The sequence below is a fragment of the Hylobates moloch genome, unplaced genomic scaffold (assembly GCF_009828535.3).
Source record: "Hylobates moloch isolate HMO894 unplaced genomic scaffold, HMol_V3 SCAFFOLD_5, whole genome shotgun sequence".
NCBI classification, from domain to species: Eukaryota; Metazoa; Chordata; class Mammalia; order Primates; family Hylobatidae; genus Hylobates; species Hylobates moloch.
In genome coordinates this window covers 92,169,742-92,192,968 of record NW_026652280.1, presented here as the reverse complement: position 1 = coordinate 92,192,968, position 23,227 = coordinate 92,169,742, and the positions used below count along the sequence as shown (strand labels likewise).

At 52.5% G+C, this 23,227-nt stretch overlaps 1 protein-coding gene across 4 annotated transcripts in view; it reads right to left on the bottom strand.

The window, feature by feature from the left end:
• MOB2 (MOB kinase activator 2) overlaps nucleotides 1-23,227 on the bottom strand; it is a 69,691-nt gene that overhangs the window by 6,000 nt on the left and 40,464 nt on the right. For 3 of the 4 annotated variants that reach the window (XM_032153865.2, XM_058439087.1, XM_058439088.1), the window contains 2 exons: nucleotides 4,820-4,980; nucleotides 4,484-4,577 (listed from right to left, as the gene is read on the bottom strand). In XM_032153865.2, coding sequence (XP_032009756.1) covers nucleotides 4,484-4,577; nucleotides 4,820-4,980 — 255 coding nt within the window. Of the gene's footprint in view, nucleotides 1-4,483; nucleotides 4,578-4,819; nucleotides 4,981-10,485; nucleotides 10,846-23,227 lie in introns of those variants that run through there. The other variant, XM_032153863.2, reaches the window with a different exon arrangement.

Here is a 23,227-nt window from a genome sequence, read left to right as displayed (position 1 = left end):
GGAAGCGCTTTCTGTCTTCTCTTCGGCATATCTGAATTGCCAGCATCACGCTCTTGCACTTTGGGCCGCCTCACATCACATAAGGGCAACCTGAGCACGAGCACTCTGGCACTGCGACAGCGGATCGCGCACGGGGGCCGAGGCACAGCTGGGCCGAGGGAGGAGGAGGCACGCCTGGAGCAGGATGGTGGAGACCGCATCACGCCGCTCAGAACGGCATGCAGTTGAAAACTTATTAACTGTTTATTTCGGGAATTTTCCATTTACTATTTTCAGACCATAGTTGACCGTGGGTAACTGAAACTGTAGAAAAGGGGGGCCTATTGTTTTATTTCTTTTCCAATTTGGATGCCTTTTATTCTTTCTTCTTACCTTATGGCACTGCCTATCTTAGGCGAGTTCTGGTATACTGCGCTTTCCAAAGAGTTGGTCCATTTAACCCAAGCCATAGAATTCATGTGCACAGGGGGTTATTTTTTGCAACATTTCCTTATTATCCTTTTAACATCCACTGGGTCTACAGTGATACTCCTCTTTACATTCACAGGGTTTAGTGACACTCACTCCTTTTTACTGATCATTGCATCTTCTCTCTTATCTTCATACCTGCTAAAGGTTTACCAATTTATTATCTTTCCAAGTCATCACATTTTGATTTCACTCATTTCCCCTATTGTTTTAAAAATCAACTCAGTGCTTTCTGTTCTTATTTACTTTCTTCTCCTTGATTTTGACTTATTTTGCTCTTTTTCTAGTTTAAGTTGGAAACTTAGATTACTCGTCTTCTTTTTCTAAGAAAGCATTTAATCCTATAAATCCCCTCTAGGCACTGCTTGAGTTATGTCTCACAAATTCTGACATGCTGTATTTTCCTGTGTACAGTGTTAAAGTTTTTTTCTTAAGGCATCCTCTCGGACCCATGGATTACTCAGAATTATGTTAGTCTGCAAGTGTTTGGAGACTTTCCTGTTCTCTGTTACTGATTTCTAGTTTAACTCCACCATGGTCAGAAAATGTACTTCGTATGGTTTTGATTTTTTAAAATTTGTTAAGGGCTGTTCTGTGACAGGTATGCTCCATTTTGGTGGCTAATCTTTGTGAAGTTGAAAAGATGGGTGTTCTCCTGTTGAGGCTGCAGTGCGTTTGTGTGTCATTTCAATCCAGCCGACTGGTGGGGTCATTGGGCTCCATGCTCTCACTGACTTTGTCTATGAGGCTCTATCACTGAGAGGAGGGCTGCAATCCCCGGCCATCATGTGATTTCTACCCATGTCTCCGTGCGGCTCAGTCCGTCCGTTTGTTTTGTGTGGAAAGCCCTGTTGTCTGGTGCACACACATTCACGGCAGGATTTCTTCTTCAAGAGCTGCTCCTTTTCTAAATAGATAACCTTTCTATTCCTGGTCACTTCCTTCCTTGGAGTCTCCTTTGGCACTGACATAGCCACTTCCGCTTCCTTCTGATGCGTGTTTTCTCGGCACATCTTCTGTCCTCTTACTTCTCATCTGCCTGCACCACAGCACCTAGAGTGATGGGACACACAGGATGCTTATGCCCCACATTCCTATGTTGAAAGCTTAACCCCAGACACAAGGGTATCTGGAGATGGGGCCTTTGGGAGGTGATGAGGTTGCAAGGGCAGAACGCTCATGAACGGAACTGGTGGCTCCCTCGACCTGCCTTCCTTCCAGCAAGAAGGCGCTGTCTGTGGACCTGGAAAGGGACCCTCACCAGACACTGAATCTGGCTAATCAGATCCAGTGATGTGGTCAGTGCCCCCTTCCTGGTCCACAGTGTATCTTCACCTTGGACTTTCAGCTTCCAGAACTGCAAGAAATAAAATTCTGTTGTTCACAAGCCACCTAGCCTATCGTGTTTCGTGACAGCATCCCAAATGAAATATCACAAATGAGCTTCTTGCAGACACCAGAGAGTTGGTTTATTTTAAAAATCCATTCTCATAAGCTGCCCAGTCCCGTCTGTTGATCTGTTAGCATTTAGGTTTTCCGTTATTTGCTGTCTGTTGCCTCTGTTCCTCATTCCTTATTTCTTCTTTCCTGCTTTCTTCTGGGCCACTGAAATGTTTTTGTATTTCGTTTAAATTTACCTACTCTGATTCTGACTGCGTCTCTTCACATAAGCTCTGCAAGGCCTGCTCAAAGGGCTGTAACACGCACCTCAACCCCACATGCTCTCCATGGCACCCACACATGTGCTTCCACTGAAGCATAGCAGCTCTCTTGCCCACAGCCCCACGGCCGCCACAGGCCCCACAGCTGCCCTGAGAATGGCACTGCACAGGCCCCACGGCCGCCACAGGCCCCACCACTGCCACAGGCCCCACAGCTACCCTGGGAACAGCACTGCACAGGCGCTGCCGGACACTGCTCTTGTCTTCTTGCACCATCACTGGCATCTCCACAAATACTCAGTGGGAGGAGGCCCTCCTGTCAGAGAACTCTGCAGGGAGCCTCTGGAACAGGTCTGCTGGCTGTGAGGGCTCTTGGTTTTGAGTGACTTTGGACACTGGCTGGATGCAGAATTCTGGGATGACCTTTCTTTTCTCCCAGCACTGGAAGATGTGTGGGGCTTCCTTCTTCCTTCTGGCCTCCCAGGTTTCTAACAAGTGCCACGGTCATTCACTGCGGCATCTCTTGTCAGTACCAGGCCACTGCCGTCTGACTGCTGACAGAGGACGGCTGCCAAGGGCTTTTTCTTTGCCTCCTGTTCTCAGCATTTGGCTGCGTGCATCTGCACGTGTCTGTGAGCCTTATTTGGGGTTTGCTTAGCTTCTTAAGTCTGCAGGTTTGTGTCTTTGTGGGAAGTTCTCAGCCATTATTGCTGCAATGTGTTTCTGGCCCCGCCCCCTTTCTCCTCTCCCTAGGAGTCAGACTTCAGCCTTTTTGGGACTGTCCTACAGGCCCCAGCAGGGAGGACACACGCCTCAATCCCAGGGCCCTCACACGACCCAGACAGACTTGCTGGTCTTTTGGGTGGCAAGTGGCCCTGAGGCCCTCTGAGAAGTCTCCATGTTTCTCTTAGTTTGAGTGGATGTCTGTCCCTTGGTTTGAAAGGATTCCTGGGAAGGCACTACATGCAATTAATTCACACACATCTACTACCACCATGATGCCAGCTCCAGATGAGAAGGACCGAGAGGCACATCTGGGTGGCCTAGGCTCTCCAAGGGGACGTAGGTCTGCCCAACACCACATCCTACACTCCTCAAAGGACTCTTTTTCCAAACAAACCCAGTACCACAGAACACGCAGGAGCAGAGCCTCTGGGAAGGGTGCCAGGCCCTGCCTGCCCAGGGGCAGAGGCACTGAGCCAGTGCTTGGCCACAGGTGGCTCCAGAGCCACAGTGGACACAAGGCCCTCGCGTAGCTCTCAGGTGCTGCCCTGTCACCTCAGGACCCATCTCCATGCCTGATCCACGGAGGCCACCACCGTCTCACATTGAGCTTGCTCCCCTCAAAGCCATAAGCACTGTCCCCATCTTCCTGGGCCATGCCTGGCTGTGACATCTCATCTTCCTGGGGAATTAAGAGAGTGAAGCCAGCTGCTGTCTGCACCTGCCCCCGTGTCACCCATAACCAAACCAAGCTGTGACCCATCATGGCCATGAGGGTAGGGCCCAGGAGGACTGAAGCCAAGGGGACACCTGCCACCTGCCTGTGCAGAAACTCCCCTTGGCTTCTTGAAGGCAGAACTCAGCTTTGTCTGGGGACCAGCTTTTCCTGTGCCAGGGCCAGGAAAGCCATGTCTGTGGGTAGGATGACTTTCAGGACGCACTCACAAGCACACGTTCTGCCCCTGACCTGTGTGCACTGACAACAACGGGACATCAGGGAAAAGCTTCCGCCCTCCTCAGCCGCACATATCCCAGGCTAAGCCCAGCAGACCCAGCCTCCAAAGCTGCCTTCAGCAACCTAGGCCTGGCGGCGCTCCTTACCGTGCTATGCAAGTGGGGTGGCTCAGGGCCACTAACGGACACCCACTTACTGAGGAAATCAGGGTGCAGTGCTTCCAGTAGAGAGCTACCAGCACCAGGCATGTTGGACGGTCACGGAGAAGGCACCTGAGCCCCCATGAAATGAGTGGCCGAGCAAGGAGCTGTGGCCTGCCCAGCCCAGCCCAGCCCTCACTGTCCCATCCACAGCTGTCACGGGAGCCGGTGGAGAAGGGCTCTCTGCAATCTTAGGGCATTCCTTCTGGAAACGTCTCTGTCCCTAGAAACATTGCCCATCAACCCCCACCAGCTCCTGCACCTTCTGGGCCCCACTGGGGACCTGGGTGGCTGGGCCACTGGCCCAGTCTGTGGCCTTTCCACAGGAAGGTGGATGCTGTGGAAGGCCTGTGCCAAGAATTCTCAGGGTCTCCAGGTGAGAACGGAATCTGAGAGGACAGGAGCCTGGGGCAGCGGGGGCTCGGAGCCCACTGAGTCCCCCAAGAGAAAACGGGCTGCAGCCAGGCAGCACTCACGTGTTGCACACGGCCATTGTCTGACACGTCTCTCCTGTGCAGAACTCCGAGATGGTGCTATACTGCAGGTTGATGTGGTGGAAAAACGTCGTGGCTGGAAGAGAAGAGAAGAGAAGGAGCCAGCTGTGAAAAACACCAGAGCCGAGCCACCCCGTCCACCCCTGCTTCCAGCAACAGTGCAGGAGCTCAGCTGTGTGAGCTCCGCCTGTCCACGGGCCACAGTCTCCCCTCGTGGCAGGGGGCTGCTGAGCACCAGCCGTGGGGGTCCTCCTTGAGGAGGGGCTTCGAGGAGGAGCAGGGAGGAGGGAAGGGGCCCGCCCCCAGGCCCCTGCGCACTGTTGCTGGCCAGCCACTCGTTAAGGTCAATCTCGCGGGGCAGCACCACCAGCTCCTTGAACTGGAAGTCGGTGATCCTGGCCTTGGTGTGCTCAGGCTCCAGGTAGGCTTTCCGCTCCTCCGCAGCGGGCTTCTTGCCATTGGGCTTGGCTTTGGACTTCCTGCCAAGAGAGGAGACATGGTGTGGTCACTACGTGCCCATCAGACCCAGGGCCTGCCCATGGGTCAGTTGTGGCCAGCACAGGTGTAGAGGGAGCTGTCCAAGCCCATCGGGGCAACCCTGCCTCCCTGCCAGGCTCAAAGGACACCAACGGGACACCAACGGTGAGGCTGCTCCACAGAGGGGCCAGTGGAGCTGCCTTGCATGGCGCCTCCTGGGAAGAAGGGCTGGCGCTCCCACTTGCCACATGGGCCCCTGCACGGAGGGCATCCTCACCCCTCACCACCTCCTCCAACCAGGGAGGGGCCCAGGGTTTAGGGCCCCCAGCGCCCACCTTCCAGTTTTCCAGTGCTCTTGGAAGGAAAGGAGAAGCAAACTCTCTCACTCTTGGCTTCTTTTGAGTTGGCCAGCCTGTCCCTGCCCCTGCCGCTAGTGGCCCCGGTGAAAACATACCGCAGGCCTTGTGCAGGGTACCTGCCTTCCTGGCCGGCCTGACAGCACGGGGCCCCTGGCATCAGGCGGCAGCCTGGCCTGCAGCTCCAGTGTCCCTGTTGTCCACCAGGCCTGGGGAGGCCACAAGGTGATGAGGATGGGGGCCAAAGGTCTTTGCAGCAACCTGACCCTGTCCTTATTTTTTTCCTTTCTCGTTTTGAAAAGTTGCTAATGGTTTATTTAAAAGAAAGAGAAAGGAAAAATGCTCCCTGAATGCCAGGGAAATGTTTCCCTTTCAGCTTCTCACAGCAGATCTTCGCCTTAAAAGGCGACCAGCGCAGGCCTCTGGGGGCAGTGCTGGGAGCAGCCAGAGCCAGGCAGGGAGCGGGGCAGGGGCAGGAGCAGGGGCAGGGGCAGAGGCAGGGCCCCTGGGCCCCGGCACTCCCACTCCACCATCTCTCCAGAGCACAGGGTGTGGGGTCTGAGGAAGAGGAAGCACAGGTGTGGATGGGCCACATGCAGTGTGGGCACTCGGGGTCCTCACAGTACAGGGGTGGGACAGACAGGGACTTGAGCTTCCGTGTAGTCTGCAGCCCCTCGCCCCAGCATAGCGAGGTACCCAGGCTCCACACCAGCCTCTGCTAGGCCATGCCCAGCGTGTCCACCACAGGGAAGGCTCTCCCCATGACGCTGGGCCTGGCCTTGACCACCAGCAGGTGGGCCTGCAGCTCCCTGCCCTGTGCTCTCACAGCACACCACACCCCACCCAGGCAGCTACAGCCTAGGCTCGGCCTTCCCATTTGGAGGGGTGGGTTGCAGTGGGGGCCTGGGCTACCAAGCGGGCTACAAGTCATCTCCCTCCTCTGTGTCTTAGGAGCTATGTCAACTGGCAAGCTCCAGGTGGCAGTTACCTAGTGGTCACGCAGGGCTGCCAGCAGGAGCAGCTGTCAGCACGCTCACTCTCAGGGTGTGCCCCAGGGCCTGCTAGGGAGGCTGCCCTACTGACAGTTCCTGCCCCCTCGCCAGCCTTCCAGGCCGGGGCTACCTTCCACCTCCGGTCCTCAGAGAGGGCTGGGCAGGGGCAGAGCCTGGAGACCTGGCTTCCCTCTCCCAGGCTCTGGCTGTGGTCAGGAGGTGGTGAGCAGCCGCCACTCCAGCACTGGCGCCTCAGCCTCCCTGCCTCTTCCCGTCCACACCTGCTCTCCTAGAACACAGAAGAAAAGTACGCACGAGGCCCTCCAGGCTGGGCCTCCCCAAGCTGCTCGCCCAATTTCACCCTGTCCCCAGCACCCAGGGCTGATCGGGCCCCGGAGCTTGGAGCACTGTGAGACAAGCTTCCTGCAAGCCTACCTTCTTTGGACCCAGTCACTCATTCCCATGGGGCAGGTGGATGGGCACTGGCCCAAAGGTAGTAGGACCAAGGCGACGCGCAGGACATGGCCTCTGCTCCAGGAACGGCTGTGCGGGCACCAACAGAGGCACTTCCACGGGAAAGCCCTGAACGCCTGGCAGCACCCATGTCTCCCTGACCTCAAGTGCCTTCCTTCCCAGAAGGACAGGCTCTCAGCGAAGGCCCAGGCCCGGGCAGGAAGCAGTCACTCTAAGGCAGCCCACTGCTTGGTCCAAGCCAGCGGCAGCTGCCGAGGAGGCCTCAGAGCACACGACACCTCTGTGGCGCCCTTCTCGTCCTTACTCATTCTCAGCTTTGCCCAGTGGAGAAAACAACTCTGTGGCGCCCCCGCAGGCTCACAGGATCTGCGCCGTCCAGGCCCAGAGGTGTGCCCGGTCACTGCCTCAGTGGCCCAGTTGCCCCTCACCCAGGGAAGTGCTGAGGCCCTGCGCCCTGCTCCCAGCTCCCCCTGTGCTGCTGGCTAGGAGCCCCGGGGCACAGAAAGACCAAGTCCTTGGATGTGGAGGGAGGACTGTGGGAGCAGACCCCGGCCGCAGGCAGGACAGAGATGCCGCTGAAGGGACTGGGGAGTGGACCTTGGACCTCAGCCCACCCACAGGGCTTCTGTGACCACTTGGAAGAAGCAGAAAGGCAGATGCTGTGTGCACAGCCCCCAAAGCAAAATCCCTCACACTATTCCAACAGGTGGGCTCTGAGCCTGGGTCCTGCCTGGCAGGCACCATGCACTTGGGAGGGGCTGGGCCAGATGGAACCACCTCCCTCCTGCCTCCCACACACTCACCAGCCTCACCTCCCTCCTCCCTGCTCCAAATGCCCTGTTCTGCCCGCCACAGGGGTCTGCACCCTGCTTGTGGGCACCAGCTGCTGCTCTGCCAACTTGCCCATCTTACACCAGGCCTAGCAAACTTCTCCTGGTCCTTTAAGAGCCTGTCAAATGCCACCCTCCCCATTCTCACCAGTGGTACCCATGACATTGTGCCAGTCGGCCTCCTTGGCACCCAGCACGTAACCGATCCCTACTGGGAAGTGAGGCAATCCCTGCTGGACACAAATTTGGTGGGCAAGGGAAGGAGCACAGGGAGGCATCAGAGCTGCTGGGCTCCCGTGGAAAACGCAGACAACCACACAGTCAACACACAGGGGGCCTCACCCTGCCCACAGCAGGTGCACACTGCTTCACAGGCAGGAGGAGCTGGGGAGTGGGCTGGGAGCTGCCCACTCCTCGTCAGCCCTGAGGGATGAGGACAGCACAACTGAGTGCCCCGCACCTGTGCCTCGAGCGTCGACTTCATTATCACAGGGATGGAATCCTAGCCAGGCCCCACAGCCCACAGGAATGGGGTGCTCCAGGCTCAGAGACCCCCACTCGCCCAGAGCACACTTGCTATGGAAGTCGAGCCTGTAGACCCTGAGGTGGGTGGGCAGCAGCAGGAGGTGGCCCTCGTCTGGCACTTCTCACCACAGGTCAACGCCAAGGGGTGGGGCAGGCACGAGGGGCCCAGAAATGCAAGTTCCCAAGCCCAGGCCTGGAAAATATGGTGACGAGGCGGAGTGTGGGGTGCAGGAGAGAGAAAGGCCCGCAGGCACCGCCTCTCAGGAGGGCGTGGTCCTTGGACCGCACTCAGCCGACTGCACCGGGCCCCTCACGCTCCTTGGTTCCGGTGAATGTCAGTGCTGGTTGGTCCACCCAGAGCCTGAAAGTCAAGGCTCCCAGTGACCCCTTTCCCCAAGACCCGGCCAGGCAGAGCCCCCAGCAGCCACCCAGTACAGAGCCCGGGGCTCAGCACACCTTGCTGCCCGGGGTACATGCCACGGGTGCCTCCTGTCACCCCAACATGCAGGGAGGGCACCACATGCTGGGGTGCTTGGCACCACCCCCACCCCTACATTTCTGATGTGGCCTTCTGGGTGTTGGGGGGTGCCCTGAAAACTGCATTTCTAACACTGTGTTCTAACCCGAGTTCTCCCTGGGTGCTGATCCCACTTCTGTCACAGGGCCTCAGGCCGAGGGGTGGGAAGGCCCCCTGGAGCCCCTGTCCATCTCTCAGCACAGCCTGCACTGCCCACAGGCTTTGGCCAGCTGGAAGCTGTGGAGTGTGGCTTCTTCTCCTCTGAATTTAATTGTCTGCCCCCACCAAACAGGTCAGCAGCCCCAGACAAAGCGAGCTTTCACCAGCCTACTGTGCCCTCTGCAGAGAGGCCCATTGAGAAGGAAAAAGCCAAGATGGGACGAGGAACGCCTGCAGACATCCCAGACCAAACGTCCAAACAGGCAGGTGCTGCTGCTGTCCTAGAACCTCAGCCCCACGTGGCTGCCATGCCTCACTGCACCTCGGCCCCTCCATGCGTCCAGCTCCCAGCCAAGGTGGCTTCCTCATCGCTTCCTCTGAAACCTTCCTGAGCCCCAGGGAAGGGACTCCGCCCGTCTTCCTTAGGGCCTGGCTGGGCTCCAGGCCTGCCTCTGTGTCTCCTGTGGAGCTGCCTTCAACATTCGGCCTCAGACACACAAGCACACACTGGCACAAGCACACACACACACACACACACACACACACGCCAGTCCCCTCACGCCACTGATGTCAGGCACCGTTTTCCTGATTTGAACTCACGAGTACTGCCAACTTGCCCACACGTTTCCAAAACCTCACAGTTTCACCTTCAGATAGGACATCTTCGGCAGGGTCACCGGCAGGCACCCTTGTGTCTACTTGGGGAGCCCTCCCTGTTGAATGCACAGGTGATCGGGAGACAGGGAAGGAGCCTATGAAGAGAAAGATGGAGCCGGGTGCCCAGGGACAGGCAGAGGCACGGAGATGCACACGGGTGCCGCAGCCCCCAGCCCCTGGAGGGCACGTCCAGCAGGCCACGGTCGCTTCACACCCCCACCAGGCAACCCCACCCGGGAGGACGCGCTCACTGCTGCAGCTGGCTGTGCCTGCCCCACTCCCCTGGCCCCTCATGCCCACACACGGGTGCACGCTCCCACACACATGGGCTCACACTCCCACACACGCCCCTGCACACACCCGGCTGAGTGGTGTAGGCAGGGAGGCACCCCTGCAGCAGGTCAGAGAAAGTACAGGTGAGAAAAGTGTCAAAAATGGATTTTCCGGCAACATCCCTATGGCAGCCAGCATAAAAATAGGCATCCGGGAGCCCCATGCCACTTCTCTGGACAAAGCCACACAAGGACAGACTCCGGGTCACCTCTGCCTGGGTGGCTGAAGCCCCTGCCCAGGGCACAAACAGCCGCGGGCTGGGACAAAGACAGGCATGCCTGCTGGCTGCTGAGGAACCACACCGTGCGGGCTGCGGGAGGACAAGGCAGGCTCCTGTGCTGGCAAGGTGGGGTCAACCCTGAAGGTCGAGGACATCAAGACTCGCTCCTCTCCCACAGAGCAACAGGAAGTGCAGGCAGCTAAGGAAAGCCCCACTCGGCAGGGCTCCAGAGCAAACACGCCAGGCTGGCCTGGACTGCACAGCCGCCTCTGCCCTGGACAGTTTGCGGGTGGCCCAGCACAGCTTGCTGCACAGCCACTGGCCACACTGGGAGGGCAGCCATGGACACAGTCCGCCGCCTCCCCAACCTGACCTCCTGGGGGCCAGAACAGGGCAGACAGATGTGCTACACACCCCTTCCCCAGCCAGGCCGGCAGGTGTTACCTGAGCACTTTGCTGACGGCCTGAAGCACCATTTTGCAGCAGAGTCCAGTTTGTGGGGACTGGCTAGGCAGGGCTTGGTCTTCAGGGAGACTGCAGTGGTCTCCCAGCATGATGTGGGCGACGGGGAGGTGGGGAGGGGAGGTAGGGAGAAGCGGGGCGGGGTGCCGGCTGGCCAGCACTCGCAAATGCCTGCTGCTGGGCCCTCCAGCCTCTCGGCCCTCCACCCTCACTCCCTGGCCAATGGGACGCCTGGCAGAGAAAAACAGCTGCTCCCTTTCCAGAGGCAAGGGCTGGCCAAGGCTGGTTAAATAAGGGAGCATCTGAATCGGCCTTTTCAAAGTGGCATGGCTGTCAGAAAAGGCGGTGGGGGTGGGACCAGAAGGGAGGGGAAAGGGCCATCCTTGGCCTGCAAGAAGGACCCATCAGAGAGGTCCTGGGGTCCACCTCAAGGTCCTCTGGTGCCAAGCCCCCAGGAAATCCCTTCTGAACACAGGCAGCAGCTCTGCTGATGAGCTCCAGGTCGATGGCACTCCCCTCACCCTTGTCCGGCCCAGCCCAGCCCAGTCAGTGCTCGGGCTGGGGACAGACAGACGGACAGATGGGCCACCCTGCCCTGCAGTGTGTACACAGCTGGAGGCACTCAAAGTGGCTTTCCTGATGGATGGCCCTGGAGAGAGAAGGCGCCGACCAGCTTCTGCAGTGCCTGGATGGTGCTGGGCTGAGGCTGCTGCCAGCCAGGGCCACAGGGCACCCAGCCCAACAGAAATGCCCAGAGCAGCTCCCCATGGGGGCGCATAGAGCGGCACAGCGCTGGCCTTCCTTCTGGCTGGTCTGCACACAGGAGACCACCACATCCCGAAAATGCAAACACCTGAGAGGGCAATGCTCTCTCATCCTGAGTCAGTGTGGACCCCACTGGCAGTGACAGCCCCCTGACAACACCGGGTCATCAGGAGCACCCCCACCCGCATGGGAGCCATACTTCCTGTGCTTCCTGCCAATCAAGAGACCCCAGCATCTCCAGCCACTGCCCCGCAGAAGCTGTCCCAGCACCTCTGTCGGTGTGAAGCCCTGCAGGAGTCAGGACACAGCCTGCGGTACCAGCTGCTGCGGGGAGCACACAGCCATCAGGAAAGCAGCCAGGGCGGGCTCACCCCTATGAATACCAGCCCCCATGGGGGTTGTGGTGTCTGGACTGCACACACACACACAGCCTGGGCACACAGGGAGACAGCACACCGACCCAGCACAGACACACTCTCCAGGAGCCACAGCAGAGGCGGACGGCCCCAGGCTGGCCCCCGCCTCCCTAAGCAGCAGCAGCAGCAGCAGGCCCAACAGGCTGCATTTTCCCCACTAGGCCAGTCCCTAAGCCACGCTCTGAGCAGTGCGGAACTGGTCTCTATAAAACAAACAGCCCAGTGAGGCTCAGGAAGTCCATGCGCCCACGGGCCTTCCTCTGCCCTAGCAAGGCCATCCCACAGCCCTGTGGTGCCACACGCACCCAGGCACCGTGCTCACGGCTGCCGGTCTGCCCTCGGGGGTTCCACCAACAGTGGAGACACAGGTGCTGGCAGGTCACCCAAGTGGCAAAGGGAGCCACAGGAACAGCGGGCTCCAGACCTGGGGAGGCCCCCGTGAATAGCAGGGCTGGGACCAGGAGGTGCATGACGCAGACCTGCCCACTCTCGGGAGGCATGGCCTGGACAGAGGAGGCTGCGCAAAGGCCCATGACAGGGAGAATGAGCTGCTGGGGGTTGGAGGGCAGAGCACAAGGGAAGCTGGGGATGGTGGAGGCTTCAGGCACAAGAAGCCAGGCAACCAGGCAAGGCAGTGGTGAGGGTGGCACGGGGGCGGGGAAACAGTCAGGACAAGGTGCTGGGTAGGGTGGGGGGAACACGCCAAGCGTGCCCAGTGGGTCTGGTCAGCACACGGCAGCTCTGTGGCTTGTGCCACTGTCCCAAGAGGGCTGGGCTGGCACCGGAGGAACGTCCACATTCATCTGTGTTTGTTCACTGGGGGACACGTGCAGGGAGCAGGTATTCCTATTGATCAAAACTTAGGGAGTGGGGCAGGAGTGGGGGAGGGGGAGGGGGAGGGGCAGGTGGAACCCACAGACAATGAGCTACAGACACAGCACTGGGAAGAGGAGCAGACCCGGAGCAGGCTCTGCAGACTCCACGGGGAGCTGCCACAGAGGCCCGCAGGCCAGTGACGGGTGCCAGTGTGGCCTGGCCCCACCACCCCAGAAAAGGAAGAGCAAAAGTACCTTCTGGGCACAGCCAGGGCCAGGAGCTGGCCAGGAACAGAGAGCACAGGAGCGGGGCAGAGGCACCACACAGGGGGGAGCGGTCGCAACCAAGGCGGGACGGGGCAAGGGCAAGGGCCATGTGTCTATGTCAGAGGTTATTTTACCTTTAACAAGCTTTTAGTTTTAGAAAAGTGTTAGATTTACAAAGAAGCTGCAAACACAGAATCCCCATGGCCCCACACTCACTCTTCCTATTGCTAACCCTTACACTAGGATGGTCTGTTTGTTAGCAATGAACAAATCCATGTTGACGCAGCAAGGTCCACACTTGACTCGGATGTCTGGATCCGTCCGCTGCTCTCCTCACGATGAGGCTGGGCTGTGGGTGTAGGTAGGAAGAGCACAGAGGGAAATGTCCCCCTCGTCGCCCCGTGCCCACGGCCCGTCCTGTCAGCACGGCTCATCGCGGGAGGTGCTCCCGATCTCCTGGCTGAGGTTGTGACTGTCAGGCCTCCCCATGCAAAGACGCTCTTGTATTCCCCGTCCTGCACTGTGCTCTCGAACGAAGCTGCTGCCCGCAGCCCACACTGAAGGGGCGGGGACCACCCCTTACCACCCTGACGGAGGAGTAGCTACGGGAATTACTGGAAGTTCGGCACCAGAGAGCGGCCTCTTCTCAGTCACTCATTTATATATTCAGCCATTTGTTTATATTGGGATGAAGTCCTGGCTATTGAGGCTGCACTCCGAGCTAGAACACAACACTACTTTGTTTTGTGAATCACACTGTCCGTCCTTGGCCCTGGGGAGCTCCTGCCGTCAGCTGCTGGGTCCCCTGATGCGCCCCCATCAATAGACTTTTCATTTTGGGGCACGTCCTGACTTCCTGGCACTGCAGGGTGCTCCAACCTCCTCCTGCATTCCCTGCCCCAGCCCGGGAATCAGCCCCTTCTCCAAGGAGCCCTGGTACTTTTCATTGGAGAATATTAAAAACTGGCCAGGCAGCCAGGCATGGTGGCTCACGCCTGTAATCCCAGCAATTTGGGAGGCCACGATGGGCAGATCACAAGGTCAGGAGATCGAGACCATCCTGGCTAACATGGTGAAACCCCATCTCTACTAAAAATACAAAAAAAATTAGCCGGGCGTGGTGGCGGGCGCCTGTAGTCCCAGCTACTCGGGAGGCTGAGGCAGGAGAATGGCGTGAACCCGGGAGGCAGAGTTTGCAGTGAGCCGAGATCGCGCCACTGCACTCCAGCCTGGGCAACAGAGCGAAACTGTCTCAAAAAAAAAAAAAAAAAAAACTGGCCAGGCATGGTGGCTCATGCCTGTAATCCCAGTATTTTGGGAGGCCAAGAAGGGACCATCACTTGAGCCCAAGAGTTTGAGACCAGCCCGGGCAATAAAGGGAGACCCCATCTCTACAAAAAATGTAAAAATTAGCCAGGCGTGGTGGTGTGTGTCTGTGTTCCCAGCTACATGGGAGGCTGAGGCAGAAGGATCACTTGAGCCCAGGAGATTGAGGCTGCCGTGACCCATAATCACACCACTGCACTCCAGCCTGGGTGACACAGTGAGACCCTGCCTCAAAAAAGTAATGAATGAATTAAAAACTGAGACCCGGTCAGGCACATTGATTCACATCCGGAATCTCAAGAGCACTTTGAGAGGCCCAGGTAAGTGAATTGCTTGAGGCCAGGAGTTTCAGATCAGCCTGGGCAACACAGCAAGACCCCCATTTCTAAAACAATTTTTTTTTAAATTATCTGGGCATGGTGGCATGTGCCTGTTGTTTCAACTACTGAGGAGCTGAAGTGAGAGGATCACTTGAGCCCAGGAGGTTGGTGGCTGCAGTGAACCATGACTACACCACCTCACTCCAGCCTGGGTCTACACAAACGAAAAACAAAAACACTAAGATCAGAGCACTGGGTGGGCTCGTTGCTAGTGGGTGTCACTGCTTCCAGGCCCTCTCAGCTGGAAGAACATGGAGGCACATGTGCGTACACACATGCACTCATACACCTCAATCTCCACCTACATGTTGACATTTGTATCTATACTAAGCTAAGCAGGGGTTCCCCTGAGGTCTCCAGCCCACCCCTGCAGCCATCACTGCCTGGACCACACTGGCCCCTCCACTTGCTCATCTGTAGCCTCCCCTCCAACAAGGAGACTCTGGAGAGCTTCGTGTTTTTAATCACTTTGTGAAAACAACAGAAGAAGGAGCTCAAAAGCTATGGAAGCAGCAAAGCAATGCCCCCGGCACCCTCACAAAGGCACAAGGAAAGTGGGGTCACTTAAAAGCAAGCAAGAAAGTTTCACGGTTGAGTCCAATGAAAATCAAAAAGAATAAAGAGGAGAGTAACACTCTCCCACTGACAAAACATCCCAGAAGGACACACACATAACACCGATGAAGTCACACAACACAGACGAAGACACACAACACAGACGAAGACACACAACACAGACAAAGACATACACATAACACAGGCGGAGACACACAACACAGACGAAGACACACAACACAGAAGAAGACACACAACACAGAAGAAGACACACACATAACACAGGTGAAGACACACAACACAGACGAAGACACACAACACAGACGAAGACACAACACAGACGAAGACACATAACACAGGTGAAGACACACAACACAGGTGAAGACACAACACAGATGAAGAGCACAACACAGGCGAAGACACACATAACACAGATGAAGACACACAGACGAAGACACACAACACAGATGAAGACACACAACACAGACGAAGACACACAACACAGATGAAGACACACAACAAAGATGAAGACACAACACAGATGAAGACACATAACACAGATGAAGACTACAACCCAATAAGACAGTCAGGGAAACAATGCAATTTAAGAAAATATTTGAGGCCAGGCCATGCCTGTAATCCCAGCACTTTGGGAGGCCGAGGCAGGCGGATCACCTGAGGTCAGGAATTCAAGACCAGCCTGGCCAACAAGGTGAAACTCCGTCTCTGCTAAAAATACAAAAATTAGCTGGGTGTGGTGGCAGGCGCTTGTAATCCCAGCTACTTGGGAGGCTGAGGCAGAAGAATCGCTTGAACCCGGGAGGTGGAGGTTGCAGTGAGCCAAGATTGCGCCATTGCACTCCAGCCTGGGGGACAAGAGCGAGACTTCGTCTCAAAAAAAGAAAAAAAAGAAAAAGAAAATATTTGAAAAAAGAGGCAAAATAAGAATTAGGAATGAGAGGATAAACCATTTTTGAAATGAAGTCTACATTAGAAAGAACACAAAAACCACCATGATGTCCAAGTAGAAGATGGGAAGGAAGAATTTCTTAAAATAATAAAGGAAAGAAGAGATTTCTGCTTCCACTCATGACAGAGTAACTGACACTGGACCTCACCTCCACTGTCAACAACTACAAACTGGGTAGAATATATGAAGAGCCTGGCTTCAGACCCAGGATACCACCGTGCAGGACGGTGGCCCCTGCGCACAGGGGATGAGAGTGGGAGCCTCCTGGGCTGTAGGTGGGGATGGTGAAACCACACGGGGCCTGCAGTCTGGAGAAGCTGAGGTGGCAGGAATGGAAGTCTCAAGCTGCTGAGCTGTTGAAATCTGCAGGATGAGGAGGCAGTCAGGACGGAGCTGCACAGAGAAGGGACTCTAAAAATATCAACAGGGATCCAAGGAAGCCTCTGGACAAATAGCTGAGGGTGTCAGAGAGAACATCTGCAAGACCTGGCAGAGAATAGCTCTGGGAAGCATGAGGAAGAGAAGTTCTGGAGGTCACACGGGGCAAGAGACAGACGTGTTCCCACACCCAGACTGGAGACACCTTGGGCGAATAGATTTAACAGAGATTCCACAACGGCTGTGCCATGGGGACTGGGCTACAATAGCCCAGAGTGAGGGGTTCTCTGGACCTGGCATAATAAAGCTTAAAAACAAGCCTCAAACGGATCCTAACTAACCAACAGCAAATTAACTGCCTGCCAGAACAAACCACACTACTCTTTAAGGGAGGAAAACAGAACTGAGACTTTCAACAACATTGCTACCACAATACCTAGTGTACAAAAAAATTACTAGACAGGTGAAGCAGAAAAATGTAACTCATAACCAGGAAAAATAAGTCAACAGAAACAGGCCTAGAGATAACAAAGATAATGAAAGTAACAAAGACTTTAAAAGAATGAAATAAATATATTCAACGATTTATTTATTTATTTAGACAGTCTCCTCTGTTGCCCAGGCTGGAGTGCAGTGGCGCAATCTCAGCTCAGTGCAACCTCTGTCTCCCAAGTGATTCTCCTGCCTCAGCCTCCAGAGCAGCTGGGATTACAGGCGAACACCACCAAGCCCAGCTAATTTTTGTATTTTTGTAGAGATGAGGTTTCACCATGTTGGCTACGCTGGTCTCAAACTCCTCACCTAAAGTAATCTGTCCGTCTTGGCCTCCCAAAAGTGCTGGGATTACTGGCATGAGCCATTGTGCCCGGCCAATATATCCAAAGATTTAGAGGAAAGGTTGGACATAATCAATAAAGCAATTAGGGCTCTGAAAAAATCGCAAACTCCACAAAATAATAAACAAAAATTCCTGGAACTGAAGAATACATCGAAAATGAAATTTTCATGAGATGAAATGAACATCAGATTAAACAGTGCTAAAGAGAAGATTACAATAAAAACATCACTTATAAAAACATGTAGAATGCAGCTAAAGGCGAGCTGAGGAAGAAATATATAAATGTTCATATTAGGAGAAAAGGCTTAAGATGAGTGATTCATACATACAATCCACCTTCAGAAGCCAGAAAAAGGAAGTGCATATTAAATGCAAAGTGGAAGGAAATAACAGAAGTCTATGAAATGAAAAATAGACAAATAACGAAGAATTAAACACAAAGCCTGGAAAACTTAAAAAAAAAAAAAAAAAAAAAATCAATCAATTTCCCAAGCAGACTAAGCAGAAAAGAGACAGAAAGCCAAGAGAGGAAGAGGGCATAAATTATCGATATCAGAAATGAAAGGGACATTCCCACAGATCCTACAGATATTAAGTGGGTAACAAGGCACTGTAAGGAACTGAATGCCAAGAGAAAATGTAGATGAAACAGACAAATTTTTCACAAACACAAGCTACGAAAACTGACATACGAAGAAGTAGAAAATCTGAATTTATAATTAAAAATCTTTCTACAAGGAAATGGTGGGTGCAGGTGGCTTACGGATGAACTCTACACACGATATAAATAAGAAATAATACCAACCATACACATACTCTTTCAGAAAACAGACGAGGAGGACCAGCATAATGCTGCTGCCAAAGTGAGACAACAGCATTCCTAGAAAAGGGAAATTAAAGCCCAATATCCTTCATGAATGTGGATGCAAAACTCCATAATAAAATAGTAACAAACTAATTCAACAACGTATTGAAAGGATAATACAGCATAGCCAAGAGAGATTCACCCAGTAATGTAAGCTTAGCTAACAACTGAAAATCAATGTCATTCACATTAATGAAAGGAGAAAAAAACATGGCCATCTCAATTAGATGCAGACACAGCACATGGCAAAACATGTGTGCAAACTCTCAGCAAACCAGGAACAGAAGGGACCATCCTCAGCTGAGAAAGGACATCTATAAAAATTCTGAAGCTAACATCAAATGCTGCTGATGGAGTAAAGATTTTCCCCCTAAAATCAGGAATAAGGAAGGGGCTCCGAGCACTTCTCACTCTCACCACTCTTATTCGGTGCCACTCTTATACCAGTGGCACAATGAGCCCACTGTAATGAGGCAAGAAAAAGTTGTACAAGGCATAAATACCAGAAAGAAAAAGGTCATCTTGTTTGGCAGGTAACATGGTTATGTAAACAGAAAAGTCTAAGGAAACTGGGGCAAGTCTGCTAGAACTAATAAGTAAATTTAGGGGCATCACAGGGCACAAGGTCAATAAAGAAAATTAATTTTATTCCTATATAACAGCAACAAATAAACGGAAAATACAATTTATAAAACTGCTATTTACAATATAATTTTTAAATTTAGGAATAATCTTAACACAAACGTACAAAACCTCTCACTGAAAAGCACAAAACAATGCTGAGAAAAATTAAAGACCTAAACACATGAAAAAATTTACCATGGCCATGGATTAGAAGACTCAATATTGTTAAGATGTCAATTTTCTTAATTAAATACAATCCTATCAAAATCCTGGAATAATTTCTTATTTTTAAAAGAAATTAACAAGAAGATTCTTTTTTTTTGTTTTTGTTTGTTTGTTTGTTTTTTGTTTGTTTGTTTTGAGACAGAGTTTCACTCTTCTTACCCAGGCTAGAGTGCAATGGCACGATCTCGGCTCACTGCAACCTCTGCCTCCCGGGTTCAAGTGATTCTCCTGTCTCAGCCTCCTGAGCAGCTGGGATTACAGGCACCCGCCACCATGCCTGGCTAATTTTTGCTATTTTTAGTAGAGACGGGGTTGCACCATGTTGGCCAGGCTGGTCTCGAACTCCTGACCTCAGGTGATCTGCCCACCTCGGCCTCCCAAAGTGCTGGGATTACAGGCGTGAGCCGTCACACCCGGCCTAACAAGAGGATTCTTAAATCCACGTGGAAATGCAAAAGGACTTTGAGGGATCCAACCATTCTTGCAAAAGAAGACCCAAGTAGCAGGATTCACATGAATTTCAAGACTTACCTTAAAGCTACAGTATTAAACACCGATATAAACATAAATAAAACAGAATAATGTTCAGAACTAGACCTACACTTACATGGTCAACTAGACGTCAACAAAAGTGTGAAATCAATCTAAGGGGGAAAGGAACATGTTTTAAATAAATAGTTCTGAGAAAACTGAGTATCTCTGAAGAAAAAGAAACCTTCAATCCCTACCTCACGCCAAGACAGATCAGAAACCCAGACATAAAAGCAAAACTAAAATGCTTCTACAATAAAACACGGAGAGTATCTGTGCCAAGCTCAAAGTAGGCAAAGATTTCCTAGAATGTAAAAAGCACTAACCAAAAAGTGACAAAACACATTTCATCAAAATTTAATCATACACACACTTCTATTCAATATACTGTTAAGAAAAATGAATAGGCAAGCCACGGATGGCATATATCCAACAAAAGACTTCTAGCTAAACTATAGAAAGCAGGTCTACAGTTCAACAATAAAAGAGACAACTGTTGAGTTGTTTAAAAAGGGCAAAAGACTGGAACAGACATTTTACATAAGAAGACAAATAATGGCCGATAAGTACAAGAGCAAATGCCATGCCCTCCAGAATGGCTAAACCTGCACAGACTGAGAACACCCAAGGCACGGAGAAGGCAGGAACCAGGAGACTGATGCGCTGCTGGCAGGGCGAGGAACTACTGAGGAAAAAGCCACAACTACTGAGGAAAAAGCCACAACTACTGAGGAAAAGGGCTAGCAGTTTCTTAGAAAGTTAAATATGCATGTAGGATTCCTTAATTCCATGGCTAAGTACTGACCCAAGAGAAACAAAAACACACATCCACATAAAGGCTCCTACAAGAACGTTCACAGAAGCAGTGTTCACAATAGCCAGAAACTAGAAACAACCCAAAGTCCACGAACAGAAGAACAGTCCAACAAACGACAGTATATTCATACAACAGAACACTACTCAGCAACCCAAAGCATAAAACCACCACTAAGATGCAACGCACAGCTAAGCCCCACAGATGTGATGTCAGGGGAAAAACGCCAGAGACAAGAGCGGGGACCATCTGATTCCATGTATCTGATGTTCTAGAAGAGGCCCAATTAGTCCTTGATGAAAATAAATCAGAACAGTGGCTGCCTGTTGGGAGGGGAGGTGGCAGGCAAACAGTGAGGAATGACTGGTAAGGCATGTGGTGGTGTTTTCTGGGAAGACGGAAATATTTTGCATCTTGACAGGGGTGTGGGCTACAGGGGAATTCATATTCATCAAAACTCACCTAACTGAATACTTGAGATCCCTGCATTTCATTGTTTGTAAATTATATGTCAACTTCTGAAAAACTAAAAGTTTCTACAAAGGAGGAAAGAGAAAGCATTTAAGAGAAAGCGGCAGACAAAATTAAAGGAAAAAAAGACTTGCAACTACACATGGAAAAGGCACATGTCACCTCAGACCAAGCCACATCAAGGCGTTCTAGTAATATTACTAGACTTATGACAAACAGAAAGTCCTTTGATAAAGGTTAGTTTGCATACAAAGGAAAGAAAATTGTATTTCCATTAGACGCCAGTAACACTTTAAATCAAAAGGCTATTGTCATGGATGGAACTCCCACAAATTCACGGGTTGAAGCCCGTACCCCCAGTGTTGTGATGCTATTTGGGGATGGCGCCATTGGAGGTAATCAGGGTTAAATGAAGTCATGAAATAGGGTGGGGGCCTCGGGATGGGATTACTGGCCTTATACAGAGAGGAAGGTTCTAGGCAGAGGTCAGCAGTAGATGCAAACAACACAAAAAGACAACCAGATATTATGCACCTCCTGTGGTGGAACACAGCCACCAGCGGAGCCAACTGGCCTCCAAAGAAGAATGAGAATGCAATCAAGGTCTAAATCTAGCTGCCAATTTACAGGAAATAAAAAGACTGTTCTAAACAATACCAAAGCATGCAATTAGCAAAATTCAGACCCTGGGAGACATCACAGGAAGAGTAGGCAGGCTCCATTAACAAAGTAAGTGGACGGGAAAAAAAAACAGGAAGGGTGGAGTGGATCCAGAGACCACTCGGCACCTGTGCCCGTCACCTCTGGTCCAATGTTGTGCTCCAGTGTGTAAGGTGCTGTCCCTGTAGGGGCTAGCTGAGGGTGGCCCTGGAATTTGTGCTATTTTTGCAACTTCTTATGAATTTATAATGATTTCAAAATATAAAGTTAAAGAGTTTCAAAATCTGTCATCCAAGTGCAATGCATGGACCTTATTTGAATCCACATTCAACACTCTAAAAACAAGTCATGAGACACCAGACAAACATAAAGGCTGGATACTCAATGTTATGAAGAAATCACTACTTTTGGTATGCTAATGAGACATCTTAAGTTTAAGGAAAAGAATCTCTCTCCTTTACAGACATACAGAATAGTCACAGATAGAATTTCCTTCAAAATCATCTGGGTGATGCAGGAAAATTACAGCTGAGTTGCGTGTGAGCCTGAACACATGGCTTTGAACACACGTACCCATCAAAATCACTCACCCTTCTTTTAAAATCAGTTCATGAATCCAACCTCTATCAAAGAAACGCACAGAATTTCTCCAGAGAGAAGCTGCCCCGTGAACACCCCAACTAGTCTTTTCCCAACAACAGTTTTCCATCGGTTCTCCCGGCTCCTCTGAACAGCAGAGCTACCTGAGCTTAGCAATTTATGCTCCATCCCAGCGTCGCAGCCGTGGTGGGGGCATCACAGGGCCGCAACGGAAGAGCTCTACGGTCACGTGTGGCTCGAGGATGTGAGCTCTTCTCAGCAAGGGTGCACGCACAGCACTGCTGGCTCACAAAAGTCATGTGCATGTGTGCATATGCATGTGCATGTGTGCCTGTGTGTGCATCAGCACAAAACCAAGAGTTCACAATGTTTTGCTTCTAATCAAAGATCACCACATGTTCAGGGAAGAAAGGAAAATAATCCCTTCCTAGGAGTCAAATCGATCCACAGGAAAAGTCCCATAAATGGCCGAATGGCAGAATTAGTAGATGACATTTTAAGTCACGCTAACTGTATCCCATCCATCCAGAAAGCTAGAAGAAACATGAGACATGGTAAACAGAGATAAAGGAGATTTTTCTTAAAATCCAAACTGGACTTCTAGATGTGGGCATGAAGATGTCTGAGATGAGCACCATGTGGGCCGCTGCGAAGCCAAGGTGGTTGAATTCAAAGACACAGCAGCAGCAACTCTGCAGAGGAAACCAGAGCAGAAAAGGACTGAAAATGAACAGCACATGCCTGAGCTCAGGCCATCTAACGAGGACAAGCCACAGGCTGGAAAACACTTTTTAAACACATAGATCTGATAAAGGACTTCTATCTAAAATAGATAATGACCTCTTGCAACTCAATAACAAGAAGGCAAGTCACCCAATAAAAAATGGGCAAAAGACTGAACAGAAACTTCACCAAAGAAGAGATATGATTAGCCGAATGCAGCACATGAAAAGATGCTCACCATCACTAGCCATCAGCAAAACGCCAAACACAAGCACAGGATGCTGCAGCCACGCAAGGGACGGCTGCGACCACGGGATGGCCAGGCCATGTGCCCGTGGGATGACCACAGATGAGCATGCCACATGCCTGCGGGATGACCACAGGACGGCCACACCACGTGCCTGTGGGATGACCACAGGATGAACATGCCACACGCCTGCGGGATGACCACAGGATGGCCAGGCCATGTGCCTGCGGGATGACCACAGGATGGCCAGGCCA